This window comes from Narcine bancroftii, chromosome 3 (assembly GCF_036971445.1).
Source record: "Narcine bancroftii isolate sNarBan1 chromosome 3, sNarBan1.hap1, whole genome shotgun sequence".
Taxonomy (NCBI): Eukaryota; Metazoa; Chordata; class Chondrichthyes; order Torpediniformes; family Narcinidae; genus Narcine; species Narcine bancroftii.
In genome coordinates, this window is record NC_091471.1 from 192,134,912 (window position 1) to 192,152,442 (window position 17,531).

At 38.2% G+C, this 17,531-nt stretch overlaps 1 protein-coding gene across 1 annotated transcript in view; it reads left to right on the forward strand.

Annotated features, from left to right (window-relative positions):
* Positions 1-17,531, forward strand: part of acox3 (acyl-CoA oxidase 3, pristanoyl) — a 138,972-nt gene that overhangs the window by 40,823 nt on the left and 80,618 nt on the right. Inside the window, 3 exon segments of the mRNA XM_069923121.1 lie at positions 15,983-16,064; positions 16,915-17,043; positions 17,046-17,125. Of these exon segments, the coding sequence (XP_069779222.1) occupies positions 15,983-16,064; positions 16,915-17,043; positions 17,046-17,125 (291 nt within the window).

A 17,531-nucleotide genomic window follows, 5' to 3' on the forward strand; every position in this document is an offset into this window, starting at 1 on the left:
GTAGCGGCAGCACTTATCAGCGGGGGGGATGGTTGAGGCGGTGGTGCTGACCTTATAGTGCGTGTAGACAAAACCACGTGATCCATTTTGGCGTCACCCCCTCTGTCATTCACCTAGTGAGGCCTGTGCCTGGGGGTGGGGTGGGGGGGGGGCATATGACTTCAGTTGTGAATGGTATCGAGCAGTGCTGTGAGCTTCCAGAAATAAATTGTTAAAATGTATATATGATGATTCAGCTATATTAATACTTTTTTTTTCTTTTTTTCCCCATTAAATAGCAAAAAATATTTCGAGCTCTAGAAAATGATCCACTTTTTCTCATCAATCTGAAGAAATCTGTTTTGAAAAATATCGCGAGTTGACTTTCCTTCACTGCAGACGACTTCATGAGTATGATATTTGGACATTGGAAGCAATATGAAACTCACTCAAATTTCTTGCAAGTACTGAATGTTTAAATATGCATGTCTATAAATAGACAAGTAAGTAGCTTGCAATAAATTATTGGCATATGAAATTCTTTGTACACGGGTAAGAAATGTGTTTGCAACTTTTTTTAAGCAAGATAATATCTAGAGGAAAAGAAAGACTGAAATTAGTATTTCAGCCACAGATGAGTTAAAGGAGGTAGAGGTATTGATATGGAAGGTGAAGTGGGAAGGTCTTGTAATCAAAGCTAAGCTTTAGGCCAAATTTGGTAACTGACTTTACAGTACAAAAGTTGATGTAAAAATGAACAGATTTTCAGTAGTCAAGCAGGGCTCCTAAGGATTGATATTACCAATCTTTAACTAGACAACAGACCACATTGGGTTAAAGTAGTAAGTGACAAGAAAGAATTGTACTACATTGTACCATTCATGTCCTCGGGATACCACAGAAACACCTGCGGCAAGCAGTTCATTGACTACAGCTTGGTGTTTAAATGCCAGTAAAACTTGCAACCAAACTAAAGGATCTGGGACTCTGTTCATCCCTCTGCAAATAGATCCTTGACTTCCTCATTGGTAGACCCCAATCAGTGCGAATCAGCAACATTATCTCTTCCATACTGGTTAGTCCCCAACAATGTAAAGAAAGCTTTTGGCATCTTAGCCTTTATAAATCAAAGTATTGTGAATTGTAGTTGGGATGTTATGCTGAAGTTGTTTAAGATGTTAGTGAGGCCAAATTTGTATTATGTACAGTTCTGGTTGCCTAACTACAGGAGGATATCAATATGATTGAAAGAGTGCAGAGAATATTTAATGTTGCTGGGTTTTCAGGAGTTAAGTTACAGGGAAAGATTAAACAGTTTAGGACTTTATTTCTTGGAGCAAAGAAGAATGAGAGGAGATTTGATAGAGGTTTACAAGATTATGAGAGGTATAATCAGAGTGGATACAAGTAGGCTTTGTCCACTTAGATTGGGGGAGATAAATCCGAGAGGTCATAGTTTTAAACCGAAAGGGGAAATGTTTAGGGGGAACAGTAGGAGGAGTTCTTCACTCAGAGAGTGGTGGGTGTGTAGAATTAGCTGCCATCTGATGTGAATGAGGGCTTGATCTTGTGTTTTAAGAATAAATTGGATAAATACATGGATTGGAGAGGACTGGAGGATTATGGAATGGGACCAGGTCAGTGGGACTAGTGAGACAGTGGTCACTACAGGCTAGAAGGGATGAATGGCCTGTTTACTGTGTTATAGCATTTTATGGTTCTAACTGTACTCTCTGTACACTTATGAGTGCATTGCCAAGTTTGGCTTCAACTCATTAATCTATAAATTCACTGACAATACCACCATTGTTGGCAGAATAACTGGAAACGAGGAGTCAGAATACAAGATAGAGATTGAGAAGTGATTAGGTGCTACCAGAAGAAAAATCTTGGCTCAAAATGTCTCTTATACCAAGGAGCTATTCAACTCAATTTGTCCCATAAGGACCAGTCCCTTGTACCTTGTACAGTTCCATCCCCACTAAGAAAGGTCTCAAGGCTCTCAGTTTTTTCTAGATAACAGGCCCAAACGGTTCTCCTTCATCAGCACTCTCCTCTATCTATCTTGCACAACTGGGACTCACACTTAATAACTTCTCACCCACCCCATCCCACCCTCATCTATATATTCTGGTGTCCACCTAGTTCCTGCTAATCCCAATGGAGGGTTTTTGGCTCAAAATTTTGATATTGTTTTCCATGGATACTGCCTGACCCACTTACCTCCAAGGAGCTTATTGTTGAGTTTAGGAATGAGAGGCCGAGGAACCATGCACCTGACTGCGTTGATGAGATGGAGGTGGAGAAGGTTAAAATCTTTTAAGTTCTCCTCTCATGGAGCCAGCAAATCTGTGAAGAGGGCACACCAAGGCCTCTAATTTCTAAGGAGTCTGAGGAATTTGGCATGTCATTGAATAGTCTATCAATCTTATATAGGTGCACTGTGAAAAGCATTCCAATTGGTTGGGTTCCATACTGGTTTGGGAATTTGAATGCATAAGGAAGGAAAAGGCCTCAGAAGGTAACATAACAGGTTCCAACCACACGTTAATTGAATGCATGTATTGGAGGCACTGGCTCAAGAAAGCAGCCAATGTCAATCTTGGTCACACTTTTCACTATTACCATCAAGCAGAAGGTGCAGAAGCCTGAAGACCAACACCTCTAGGTTCAAATACTTTTTTTTGTCCAATAACTATCATGCTTCTGAATCTCTCCGAAATACACGAGCATGGACTGCTCTGAAACCACAAAACGACTAAGAGCATTATTACTAAGCCACTTTTTTGCACTAGTACATAAGACTGTGAATATAATTATATATATATATAATTTATCTTATTTGTAATGTTATGACCCCCAAAATCATAAATGTAAACACCATCTTCATTGTTGAGGTCTTTCATGGCTTGTTTCAGCATCATGCTGAAGAAGATTGAAAAGAGGGTTGGTGCGAGAATGCAGCCTTGCTTCACGCCATTGTTAATGGAGAAGGGTTCATAGAACTCATTGCTGTATCTGACCTGACCTTGTTGGTTTTCGTGCAGTTGGATAACCATGTTGAGGAACTTTGGGGTGCATCCGAGGCGCTCTAGTATTTGCCAAAGCCCTTTCCTACTCACGGTGTCGAAGGCTTTGGTGAGGTCAACAGAGGTGATGTAGAGTCCTTTGTTTTGTTCTCTGCACTTTTCTTGGAGCTGTCTGAGGGCAAAGACCATGTCAGTAGTTCCTCTGTTTGTGCGAAAGCTGCACTGTGATTCTGGGAGAACATTTTCGGCGACACTAGATATTATTCTATTTAGGAGAATCCTAGCGAAGATTTTGCTTGCAATGGAGAGCAGCGTGATTCCCCTGTAGTTTGAGCAGTCTGATTTCTCGCCTTTGTTTTTGTACAGAGTGATGATGATGGCATCACGAAGGTCCTGAGGCAGCTTTCCTTGGTCCCAGCAGAGCTTGAAAAACTCATGCAGTTTGGCATGCAGAGTTTTGCTGCCAGCCTTCCAGACCTCTGGGGGGATTCCATCCATACCTGCTGCTTTGCCACTTTTCAGTTGTTCAATTGCCTTATATGTCTCTTCCCAGGTGAGGAGCTCATCCAGCTTTAGCCTTAAGGGCTGTTGAGGGAGCTGGAGCAGGGTGGATTCTTGGACTGAGCGGTTGGCACTGAAAAGAGATTGGAAGTGTTCTGACCATCGGTTGAGGATGGAGATCTTATCGCTGAGGAGAACTTTGCCATCTGAGCTGCGCAGCGGGCTTTGGATGGGGTGAGGGGCCGTACACAGCCTTTAGAGCCTTGTAAAAATCCCTGAAGTCACCAATGTCCGCGCTGACCTGGGTTCGTTTGGCGAGACTAGTCCACCACTCATTTTGGATCTCCTGGAGTTTGCGCTGAAGATGGCTGCATGCGCAACGGAAGCCTCGTTTCTTCTCTGGCCAGGACGGCTTTGTAAGGTGAGCCTGGTGGGCAGCTCGCTTCTTTGCCAGCAGCTCCTGGATTTCCTGGCTGTTTTCGTCAAACCAGTCCTTGTTTTTCCTGGAGGAGAAGCCCAGTACCTCTTTAGAGGATTGCAGTATGGTAGTCTTCAGCTGATCCCAGAGGGTTTCAGGGGATGAGTCCGTGAGGCGGATTGCATCCTTGAGCTTTGCTTTGAGGTTTGCCTGGAAGTTTCCTCTCGCTTTGTCTGACTGCAAGTTTCCAACATTGAACCTCTTTCTGGGGGCTTTACTGTTCCTGGACTTTGGCTTGAAGTGAAGGTTGAGCTTGCAGCGAACCAGCTGGTGGTCAGTGTGGCATTCCGCGCTCGGCATGACCCTGGTGTGGAGCACATCTCGTTTGTCTCTTCCTCGCACCAGGATGTAGTCCAGGAGGTGCCAGTGTTTGGATCGGGAATGCATCCAGATAGTCTTCAGGCTGTCCCTCTGCTGAAAAAGGGTATTTGTAATGACAAGCCGCTGTTCTGCGCAGAGCTCCAACAGGAGGCGCCTGTTGTCGTTGCACTTGCCGACACCATGCTTGCCCAATATTCCTGGCCAGGTTTCTGAGTCTTTGCCGACGCGAGCGTTGAAGTCGCCAAGGATGACAACCTTGTCGGCTGTAGGGGTGCATTGAATGAGGTTGCGCAGATCAGTGAGGAACTTGTCCTTTTCTGCTGGTTCCGCCTGGAGGGTTGGAGCATAGACACTGATGAGGGTGATGCGACGCTTGTTTTGAAGGGGGAGTCTCATGGACATGATCCGGTCCGAGTGGCCTGTCGGGAGGTTTTCGAGTTTGGAGGCAATGGAGTTCTTGACCATGAAGTCTACACCAGATAGGCATTGTTCATCCATAGGCTTACCAGACCAGTAGAGTGTGTAGCCCGCGCCGCGTTCTTGGAGGCTGCCTACATCTGGAAGGCGGACTTCACTGAGAGCAGCTAGGTCGATGTCAAGTCTGAGGAGTTCATATGTGATGAGGGCAGACCGATGTTCTGGTCGCTGGCTGTCAGCCTTGTCTAGCATGGTTCTGATGTTCCAGCATGCTAGCTTGAGTTTGTGAGCATCCTTTGAGGGGGAGGATGTGGAGAGGGAGGACGTGGACATGTCCTCGGGCCTGCGCAAAGGAGCTTTTAGGTGGAGTGCAGTGTGCGCAGTACTGGCCCCACCCTTTACACCATGGTTCATGTGCCGTGGCCAAGCAAGCTGGGACGTGGCAGCGAGGTCCTTGGGTCGTAGGTTTTATATCGGAATGGCCTTCTCCTATGCAGGTATCTTACCCGGGCTGGAGGGGCCTGCCTCCCCTCCTAGGTCGGACCATACCTGGTCGCAAATCACCTGTGGACATGGCCCAGGTAAGTTTAATTGGGTTCTCTAACTACCTCTGAGGTAGGTCAGGGACCCGATTGGATTCTAATTCTTCATATAATACTTTCTTGCATTCAACTTGGTCATGTCCTGAGGTACAGACTTTTTGGGTTGACTTAGGAAATTTCTTGGAACAAATTACATATCTATATCTATCCCAGGGGCTGATCAAGAATGACCAAGAAAAAAACAGGAGTTCACTTAGGAATTTTCATTTCTCTTCCAAAATCATCTTTCTCTAAAGCTCTAATTTGATAGTACACAAATAAAGAATTCACTGAAATTCCAAATTTCTCTCTAAGTTGATTAAATGATAAAAATTGACCTTCTTCAAAACAATCCTGCAACAACTTTATTCCTTTAATCTGCCATTCTGTTTAAAATCTATTATTCAGTGAAAAGGGAATCAATTAATTTTGATATATTGGAGCCTGAACCAATATTTTACATTTCGTACCTATCAATAAATTCCTTTTAGTCCAAATCTCTAACATATGTTTTAAAATCGGTACATTATATCTCTGTAATAAAACAGAATTCCACTTAAATATGAAACGATGTGAGTAAGGTTCTGAAATATTAGCCAACTCTACCCTAGCTCAAATAGGAGGATACGAAACATCCAACATCCGATTAATAAATCTTAATTGATCTGCTTCATAATAATTTTTAAAATGAGGCAATTGTAAACCTCCCAAGGCATATTTCCAAGTCAATTTATGTATCGCTACTCTAGCTAACTTCCCTACTACTTTATTTAAGTCCTGAAAAAAAAAAGATTTCAAAAATAGACAAAGAATCGACTGAAAAGATACTGAATTCAAGGAAAAACATCCATCTTAATACAATGTACTCAACCTACTGACAAAGGTAAATCATTCTACTTAATCAAATCAGCCTTAATCTTTCTCATTAATGGTACATAATTTAAATTATACAATAATTGAATATTTACATCAAACATTATACCCAAATACTTAACTTCAATAGTCCAATGAAATTTAGTAATTTGTCTACACTGATCATAATTTGCATCAGAAATTGGTAATATTTCACTTTTTTCCCAATTCACCTTATATCCTGACAATACACCATATTATTCTAAACTTTCTTCCAAATAAATTGAAGATTGTTCTGGATTAGTTAAATATATCAAAACATCATCAGCAAATGAATTAATCTTATATTCATCATCTGCTATTCTTATACCTCTAATATTCTCATTCTGCCTTAAAACTTAAGCTAATGGTTCGATGACAAACGCAAACAGAGCTGGCAACAAAGGACAACCTTGACATGTTGAAAGTGATAATTTAAATAACGAAGAGGTTTGACCATTTGTCACCATCCTAGCAACTGGATTATTATATAGTGCCTTTACCCAACCAATAAAAAAGGGTCCAAATTTAAATTTCTCCAAGACTATTAATAAAAAATTCCATTCAACCTGATCAAAAGCTTTTTCAGCATCAAGAGCAACTATCATTGGTAGGTTGGGTTGCTGATGTGATGCATTGATCAATGAAATCACTCTAAGAATATTATCAGAGGAATACTTATTTTTAATAAAACTAGCCTGATCTACATGTACCAATTGAGATAAATACTTAGCAAGTCTATTTGCCAATAATTTCGCTATTATTTTATAATCTACATGAAATAAAGAAATAGGCCGATATGAAGCTACATTCAAAGGGTCTCTGTCTTTTTTTGGTATAACCGTTATTATTACACTCAAACACAAATCTGGTAAAGCTTGTTCCTGCGTCACCTGGTGAAGAACATCCATAAATAGAGGAGACAAATCATCATAAAAAGCTTTATAAAATTCAACAGTAAATCCATCATCTGGAAACTTCCCATTAGGCATTTGTTGAATAACATCCTTTATCTCTAAGTCAGTAAAAGAAGAGTCCAATTTCCTCACATCATCTTCCCCTAATATTAGCAAATTTAAATCTGACAAAAAAGATTCAATAGAACCATCATCTCAAACTCCCTCAGAAGTATATAATTTCTGGTAAAATGATAAAAATTGGTCATGAATTTCCTAAGGTTTATAAGTAACTGAATTACCTTTTCTCACAGCATTAATAGTTCTTGATGCTTGTTCTGTTTTCAATTGCCACGCTAGAACTTTATGAGCTCTATCCCCTAACTCGTAATAATGTTGCTTAGATCTTTGAATCAAACGTTCATACTGATATGTTTGTAATGTATTATATCATAACTTCAATTTAGTTAAAGCTGCTTTATTTTCCTCCATACAATTCTTTTTCCAAGTCACCTTCTGTTTTTCCAACATCTGACTCTCCGCCAAAAAAATCTTCTTTTCTTTTGATGCAAACTAATAATTTGACAACGTAAAAAGGCCTTTAAATCATCCCATAAAGTAAAATTACTCTGAACTGAATTCCTGTTCAAATCTAGGAAAGAGGCAATTTGATCCTTAATAAATTTTACAAATTCTGGCTGTTTCAGTAACATTGCATTAAACCTCCAAAGAAAAGTTAAATGAGTGACTTCTGGCCCAATACAAGAAGTAAGTAACAATGAATGGTCAGAAACTATTGCTTAATGTAAGATATAGTATGGTTAATTATAATTTTTTGCATAATTGTATCTGACCCCTGAGAAATTGAAAAAATATGGATTGAGTAATTCAGAAGTGTGTTTTAGATGTGGATTATGTATAGGAACATTTTTACATTCACTTTGGCTTTGTGATAAGGTTCAATCATTTTGGCAAAAAATTAGGGAATTTCTTCAAAAATTGTTTAAGATTAAATTTTTATTAGATCAAAAAAAAATTTTGTTGGGTTGTACTGTCCTATTTAGTGATTTGGGATTGGACAAGTTTCAGACAGCTTTTCTTCGTCTAGCATTGGCTGCAGCACGTAAATGTGTCACAATTTCATGGAAAGATGAAGTGGAGATAAATGTAAATCGTTGGCATAATGAGTTGAGGTCTTGTATTTATATGGAGAAAATAACATATAATCTTTATGATAATTATAACTTCTGTATTAAGATGTGATCACATATTTGAAGTGTATGTGTTTAGTAATATCATAAATTGTTGTGTGTTTCTTTAATTATTTTTTTGTATGCTTCCCTTGCGGGGTTTGCTGAGGGTGGGTGGAGGGGGATGGATTAGTTGTAGTTTTTTATTTTTATGTTATGGACTTTGTATAAGTTTTTTCTTGAAAATTTTAAATAAAGTTTGAAAAAAAAAGAAAAGCATGAGGTCTGGCAGAGTTATTTGCATTACTGTTAAGCATAGGTGAGGTGTTGGAAGATTGAAGGTTGCCTAGCATAAGTCAACAACATTTTGTCAGCTCATCTTTAGTCATGGGTAAGTTACTGGAGGGGATTCTGAGAGTCAGGATCGACGTACATTTGGATAGTCAAGGGCTTATTAGGAATAATTAGCATGGCTTTGTGCATGGGAAATTGAGTCTCACAAACATGATTGAGATGTTTGAAGACGTAAAGACAATTGATGAAGGAGGGGCAGTAGACATCATGTACATGGATTTTAGCAAGTCCTTTGGAAAGGTTCCACTATGTTGGCTGGTCTGGAGGATCAGTTTGCATGGGATCCAGGGTGAGCTGGTCAATTGGATACAGAATTGGCTTGAAGGTATGAGTCAGGGTAGTTGTGGATGTAGAAGAAATATTGGTGGCTTGTGGCAGTGGTATTTTACAGCGATTTGTGCTGATGGCACTATTACTTGTAATTTATATTGCTAACTTGAATGACCAATTGTTAGCATGCTGTTGTCAGCAAAATTGGTGATAATAATTGACAGTGTGGATGGTTGTTACAGACTGAGAGGATTTAGCTCAACTGAGCCAAGGAATGGCAGATGAAATTTAACTTTATACTTTGGCAGAACTTACTGGTGAATAATAGGGCTCTGGGGAGTGTTGTAGAACAAAGATACTTAGAGGTACAGATATATAGTTGGCTCAACTATACTCCAGGTAGAGCTAAGAGCCAATCTAATAACTGCCCTTTTCAGGGTTATTGACCCAGACATAGGGAGTTTTTCTGTACCTGTTCAATGGGTTTTGGCCTTCTGTACATTGTTGGCTTGAAGAGTCATCCTATTCAAATGGAAAGACTCTAGACCTTTCATATTATATATTGTTTAAGCTTCGAAAAAAAAATTAGATATCATGTATTTGATTCATCAGTGAAATTTTGAGATGCATTGTGACCTTTTATGTCTTATTTTCACATGATGTAAATGTCTCTAATGTGATTAGAAGTATTTACTCTTCTCGATGAGATACAGTCTTACCTTTGTTTTTTTTTATTTACAGTAGGTACTAAAACTACAAAATAAATGTAATTCTCAGAAAAAACTGCTCAGCTGTATTTTTTTTATTAGAGTAAGTTAGGTGGTATTTTTAATTTTATACTTTTGATGGTTTTTTAAATTTTATTTTCACCCATTGCAGAGAACAGGGGAGCTAAGTTTATACTTTTAGAAGTTTTATCTTTTTATAAATATATCACATACACACAAACACACACACACACACACACACACACACACACACACATTGTATTGTATTTCTTATAAAAACCAATAAAAAATTTTTAAAATATATATGTAGTTGGTAATGCAGGTCAACAAAACATGAAACTGGAAAAGGTGCAGGAAAGATTCACAAGAATGTTGCTGGGGTGAGTCGGCTTGAATTATAAGACGATTCTGGAAAGGCTGGAATATTTCTCTCTGGAGCATAGAAAACTAAGAGGGGACCTTCTAAAGGTTTTAAATATTGTGAGAGGCATAAATAAAGTAATTGGAGGCTTTTTTCCCCAAGGATATGGGAATCTAAAACTAGGGGGAACAGATTTAAGGTGAGAAGGGAAAAAACTAAAAGGTGCTGAGAGGTTTGTGGGACGGGCTGCCAGAGGAAGTGGTGGAAGTATTATTACACTTGTAATATTTAAGATATTTTAACAGGCACATGGATGGAGAAGGTTTTGAGGGATATGGGTCAAATAGGACAGGTTTGCTCAGCATAAATGAATTGAGCCAAAGTACTAGTCTCCATGCTGCAGAACTCTCTAACTTTATGACTTGACACATAAAGACACATCTCTACTTCATCAACTTTTGAACAAAATTATACAGTGAGCAATTATAACATCCACAAGCACAAAAAAAAACTAAAATAATTTGGTCTTCTATTTATCAACTACATATATTTATGAGTATTTTTGCATAAATTAAATAATCGAATTATAGCCTTGTGAATGTGAAAGTTGCTGAAGAATCAACAGTGATATGTGTCAAAGTATTGCACTAAAGCAAAAATGTGAATTGTGAAATGAAAGTGGTAAAGAAGAAACCAAAGACTTATATTCATATGGATTTGTATTCATATGGAGCTTTTTTTTAAATAACCTGAAGAAGTCATATCACTTTTAAGTACTTTTAGATATTTACTGGGGGAAAAAAAAGTCAATTTTCCTGCTCTAATAATTGTTTTTCCTTTTTCGTTTATCTTTTTTCTCTCTGACTTTGTATTCAACACTTTATGGTGCAGTAACCTGAAAAGTTAAACTGCTTTTCTTACCACTGCCTCATCTGCTGAGAGTTTCCAGCATTTTCTTTTCTTGTTCAGAAGAGCTGGTGGCTCATGACTTGAGAATAGTGGCAAGTATGAAAAGAGCAAGGGGCCTTCAGGAGGGAGACTAGAAGCAAGATTATTAAAGAGTGGGAGGACTGTCACAAAGAAAGTTGAGACAAGTTCAGAAAGAGAATGGAGATTTGAGGCAGATACCACTTTTAAAAGGGCAAGGTGTTTTAAATCTGATTACAATTTGCTCCTGGTTGTTAATAGCAAAGTGTGACATCACAGGAGGAGGATGTGTGAGTAACTTCCTAGTCTCTTCAGATTGAGCAACAGATTTAAATTAAGATAAAATTAGTATTTCTAAGGGGTATATATTTAAAATAATTAAATGCAGTTTTAGTTGATTGAATAGAGGAGGTAATGTGTTGTTATTGCAACATGCTGGTGAACCCCATTGTTATTTACAGTAACCATATCTTCAGCAACATTGCTGCCTAAAGAACCTTAGTAGCTCAAGGTTGATAATATAGAATCTGAAATTTCGATTCTGTGTCACATCAGCACAGGGGACAATTACCTTGACCCTATATTCCAAGAGACAGTTGCATTCCTGAGATTTATTTACCTTAGATACATGGTACATGGTTATCAGGTACATGGTGGTGTGTCGGCAAGAAAAAAAAAACAGATTTAGGAATCTAGAGGTTAATTCCCTTGCTGCATATTTGGAATAAGGTGTTACTGAAGAGAGGATATGCGAACTGACCATAGCACCATGGCAAAGAGAGGAGAAAAGAGAAATGTGAGCATAGCTTATTTGGTGGAACACACATTATTCTCTAAGCAAAAGCAGAGACCAGAAGAATTTATTGCCTGCCTGGTCCAAGCGTTAAAGCTATCTGAGAGAGAAATTTGAAGTGGGAGACGAAGGATCTAGTTGTTGTGGTCCACATAGACACTAACAACATAGGTGAGACTAAGAGAGGGGTTCAGCTAAGGGTTTATAAGGAGCAGAGGGCAAAGTTGAAAGGCTGAAAATTTTTACATGAGGCATATGTATATTGGAAGAGGGTAAATAAGATTAGAGAAATAAACATGTGACTCAAAGTTGAGGGGCACTGGTGCCAGTTCTGGGGGAAAGAAAGTGACTTATTCCATTGGGACAGACTTGATCTGAAATGCGCTGGGACCTGTGTCCTGACAATTTGCATATTGTAAGGTAAAACATCATGAGATGGGAATGTGTAGGGAGTTACCCTGTACAGGGCAGTAACAAGAAGGGGAGGTGTCCTTGTACTCCTGTTAGGTAAAACATCATGAGATGGGAATGTACAGGGCTGTAACAAGATGTAAATGCATCCTTGTACTTACAAGATAAGAGAGACATTGATGGATTGAGAGGCAGGAAGCTAGCAGGGAAAGGATAGCAACAGTTTTAGTCATTGGACAAGTAATGATATGATGATGTTCTAAGCATGTATCCAAGGGTATAAAAAATCACCATTTTGCTGATAACGGCAGAATGCATTCTCCGACTAACTTTGTTAGTCGCAAGTGTTACAATCCGGTAATAAAGAACAAAGAACCCTGATTTCGACTCAGCCTGGTGTTTGTCTCACTCATTCATGAACAAAGCAGACCTAACAATATGCAGGGTTATATGAAGGATATTCAATCAATTGGGAGGTGAATGATTCTAGTAATAGAAAGATTAGCAAATCAAAAAGCAATCTCAGCATTGTGGTGGTGAATAGCTGTGAATGAAAGCAGACTGGAAGCTAATATGATAGGGATAATTTATAATTTTCAACCTAATTGTGACCGCAGATGGCAGTGCCTTTGTTCTGCAGCAGCCACGAGAGGAGAAGCAGAGGACTGTCACAGAGCGCCAGAAAAAAGGGAGACCAACCCCTCCCCCTCCCATTTGATAAGGATAAGCAGAGGAAACAACCCATGGGATGGTGACCAAGGAGGCAGAGGTAAATAATTGAGGGGCTTTGTGGCTAAAGCACACACAGGCGGTGGGCTGATGGTGATTTGTTGTGAGGAACCCATGAAGGCTGCAGTCAAAGTTCTTACACCAAGCTGCAGACTGCTAGATGCTAGCTTGAGACCGACCTAAGGAGTACCAGATATGGGAACTGGGATGCAAGAGTGTGCTGAGGGTTATGTTTATGTCTAAAACTTCGCCCATTTTTGCCTCTGAATTGGGAGGAGTATTACACGGTTGACGATGTATCCTTTCATATTGGAGCAAAGCGTGTTATTGAGTCCCAGAGGTAGAAAACATATGCGCTAGTATCCACCAGTATTTTGACTGTGCATATTTTGCTCTGTTGACTTCATTGTGCACACACTAAACCAATAAGAAGTAGATATTCAAGTGCAACTTTAGCACCAATGTCAAATTTTTATTCGATTGTGCATTCTCCTAATAATCTGTGCATTCCAACCTTCTGAATAAACAGATCATTTGCATAATTATTTTCTTGGTATTTTTCAATAAAATATCTGTTTAATAAACCCTTTAATAAATTCCACTAAATTCCAGCTCACAAGCATAAAAACATATATTGAGCCAAAAGGTGTTGCAGTGATCTGTGGAGTATTGTTGATGTTGATAAGTTACATAATTAATTCATCAATTATTATTTCCTTTATATTTAAAAAACGATTTTATAGAGTTGTTTAACAAATACTAAACAAAGAGAAGAAATGAACAAACTTGTCTCAGATTGGCATAGGAACAGTTGCTTAAGGCAAATAAAAGAACAGTTTGCATACTGCACATCACTTTTGTTGCAGTAGGATTACTGTGACCATTATCCATCTATTTATTATTCTTTTTCATTCAATTAAGTTTATTATTATAGATTTTTTTGGACAAATACCTGCAGGAGCAAATAAGAATTTTGGTGCTTATGCACATTGTACTCGTGTATGACAATAAACTCAGTATCATTATTAATTCCAAAAATTAATTAATTTCATTGTCTAGCCTTCATAACAGTTTGTATTTGGTTGTATGGAGTTTCAGCTTGCTGATGTCTGCTTTATTTGCCATTGAACTGTCAGAGTACTGCATCCAAGAAACATGCCAAAAGAATTCCATAATATTTGGCTCATGCAGTTGTAACACTCCAAATGAACCTACTTTCAGCTTTAAAATGTCAACCATTTATTTTTTCTGTCCTGCCAAAAGAAATTGTTTTTGCTCACGTGCATTCAATTTCTGTGAATTTACTTTTGGAAATTTATAAATTACATTGGACATCAATTTTTTTCAAATGCTTTCCTTCCTGAAAAAAAATTGGGGATTATAATAGACAACTTGAAGCTGAATACAAGTTAATTTCATATTTGCTGTATCACATAGGAAGACGGAGAAACATTAAATTCACCTTTATTGAATTTCGCATATTTAATTGCACAATGATGCTGACATGACCTAAAAATGTTCTGCACTAATTTTCATTTGTACTCAGCATCCGATGTCTCTTGTGTCAGTGTTCAACAATAGTCAGCGAGCATTGATGGATTCCAGTTGCCCTGAAACCCCTTTTCCATGATCACAATATCCTTATGAAACCTTTGACCATATTCATGACTGATTGCACCAACATCTGCAGGGAAGACGTCCAAGTGCAAATACAGGAAATGAATTGTCAGTGACATGTGGCACTTCATAGTTTTGTAGGCTAGAAATATGACAGGGAATTACAAAAATAGGTTATAGCTAAAAATTAATGATACGTGGTAGGAACATTTTAAGGTGATTTTCGTGATCAACAGCCCAAATTCCTTAAAATATATGCAAAAGTGTTCAGGAAGAAAAATCTTTGATGTCCAATGTTAATAAAGCACCAGAACAGTCATGATAGCCTTTGTTATTGAAGGAGAATCATAAAATTGAAGCTTGAGTATTTCACCCAAATGTAAACTCACAGAAATATTGCTTTAGAAAAAAGTTTATTTCCACCAGTGAGACAGTTGCTTATTGGAAAGGATAAATTTTAAATAACAGTTTTGCAAACCTGCCATTACCCTGAGTTGGAATAATATTTCTGCCAGTTTGAATGCAATCTTGATGGTGCAGTTAAAGGATCAATAACATTTAGAATACCAGGTCCACTTCAATTCAAGTAAGTCTTCTCCATTTGAAAAAAAATTAAACATGACAGAATCAAATATAAACTATAGTTTGAGTATTGATGCTATCAAATAACCTATTTTTTTGTAAATAAAAGACTGAGCGACTGACTTCCAGCAAGAAGTAAGGTTCACATGAAGTTCTTTACTACAGTATATTTTTAATACCTATTTGACCTGAATCAAATTCCTTTTGGTTATGTTATCTGTTTGTTTTATGAAGACATTGAACCTAAAGTCACTGATATAAAGGATTATGTTTTCCACCTGGAACGAGGTCTCCCACTGAACCAAAATTTCTTTATGCAGATCTAATGTCCAGTGCAGCTATAGTTTAATCCAGCAGCCACTTCAATGTGCTGGCCTGTGCTGCCAGTTCCCCAAATCTAACACCAGCAGCACAGGCTTCCTCCGATTTCTCACTCTCAGCCTTGAAAGTATGCCTGCTGAGCAGAACAGTGGCCTTGTTAAAATGAAGTGGCTATTGGAGGAAAGCTCAACAGTCATTTTGATTTGATCTCATTCAGAAAGTCTTAAATGTTTAAGTGCAATAGATTCAGAATTATTTTAATATAGTTTTTCTGAAAGTATGTGACTGTCAAAGGTACTCACAAATGTTCATTTTCAATGACAGCTTTGAAGTCTTTTATGGGAGGACCACACAGATGAGCTGGGAACTGGTATTTCATGGGAAGACTGCACCAGGACCACTCTAAAAGGCACAGAATGGTCCCTGGGCAGTTGGATGCAACTTTTGGGTTCAGTAGAAGATCTGCCCTTCTACCTCCAGTTTTTCACAACTCCTACAAACTCCAGTTGTTTTCAGGTCATTTGAATTGTGCAGCAAATTTCCAGTCAGTTTCAAATGCAGCATATTGCTGATAATTTAATTCCATGTTCTGGTTTGTTTCAACAGATTTGCTCTGTTCAACAATGTTAGAATTCCTCGGGAAAATTTACTCAGTAGAAATGGATATGTGACACCTGAAGGAAGTTATGTAGCTTCTATGAAGGTATTTTACTGCACATCCAAAATATTGTATTAACTTTATTATTGTCCTGCACTTTTTTATAGCACAATTACATAGTTCCTAAGATAATCTTGATGCTGATGTGAAGTCCTGATAAACCAATAAAGGGTGGCCATTATTCTATTATGCATGTTAGTAATAAAGGTCAACTGTACTGTTCACTGTGTGTATCTCATTAGAATACTCTGCAATCAAGAATATTATTTTGATGTGGGATCCCCTAACCCTAATACTGCCAAGAAGATTTCAAATTTCAGTTGCTAATTACCTGCATCTGTAGTTTTTAGCATCTGCTTAATTTAAATTATGAAGAAGATTTTGGAAACTTGGTTTATTACATTTTTGTCAATGGCCATAAAGTTTCCTTCTCATCACAAATTCATATCTGTCATTATTCTTGTGAATACTATCAGTATGTTTCAAAGGAGCTCAAAAAAAGAGTACCAGCGGCATATCAAAACTATTGCATTGGACCTTAGCTACATCTTTTATCATCGTGCTTTTGACGACATTTACAGACAGAGCTTCTGCTGCTTCTCTATTCCTTCATGTACTCAATCTCAATGGAATCTCTATTGTAATTGTGGCTGCTCACTGGTACAGATATTTATTCTTTCAGTTCCTCTTTCTTGTCCCTTTCCACTATGTCATTTTCATTTCATCTTTCATCCTCCCCTTCTCCTTCACTGTTAATTCTTGTATTCATTTCGTGGATTATTCTATTTCCCTTTGAACAGGTCCATATCAAAGCAGTGTTCCCTCTTGTACATTAGTATGCAAAGTTGTTGAGGGTAGTTTAAAAATTCTTTTAGTGTAGAAAGCACCATACAGGAGCTGCCATCATTCTTTATTTCTTTTTATAACTCTGGCTGCTTCCCTTGGATCACTATCTTTCGGTAGGGTGTCAGCTGCAGGAGTGGCAGTCATGCATCTTAAGCTCAGCCTGACACAATTGCTCTTCGCTACTCTGCAGTACGCCGTCAATTTGGATTAAAAGATCATGAGGAAGTGCCAGTGCTTGAATATTAAATGCAGCTAAATGATCATTTTCAGTTAATTAGGACCAGCCATTTACTCCAACAAAATCGGTGCAAATTTGAAATAGATAACCAGTCCTCTATTTATTTGTTATTTGATGGCATCTTCCTATGTTAAAGATGCTATCTGAATATGCATTGTTATTAACATTACCACTGGTTACATAAAGAATGTAACATTTACAATACTTGCTTATTAAATTTCGATATTGTGAATTGTGTTTCACTGCTGCTCATTTAAAGAACAGGAGTTGGGCCAGCTGCCATTCAGTTCCTGGCAAATAACTGCCCTTTCGTGGTCATGTGCGTTCATGTTTATTCATAACTGCCACTGGTCAGATCATCATGAAGCTGACCAATAATTTTCTATGCTTTGAGGAATTCTCCCACAAGGGTG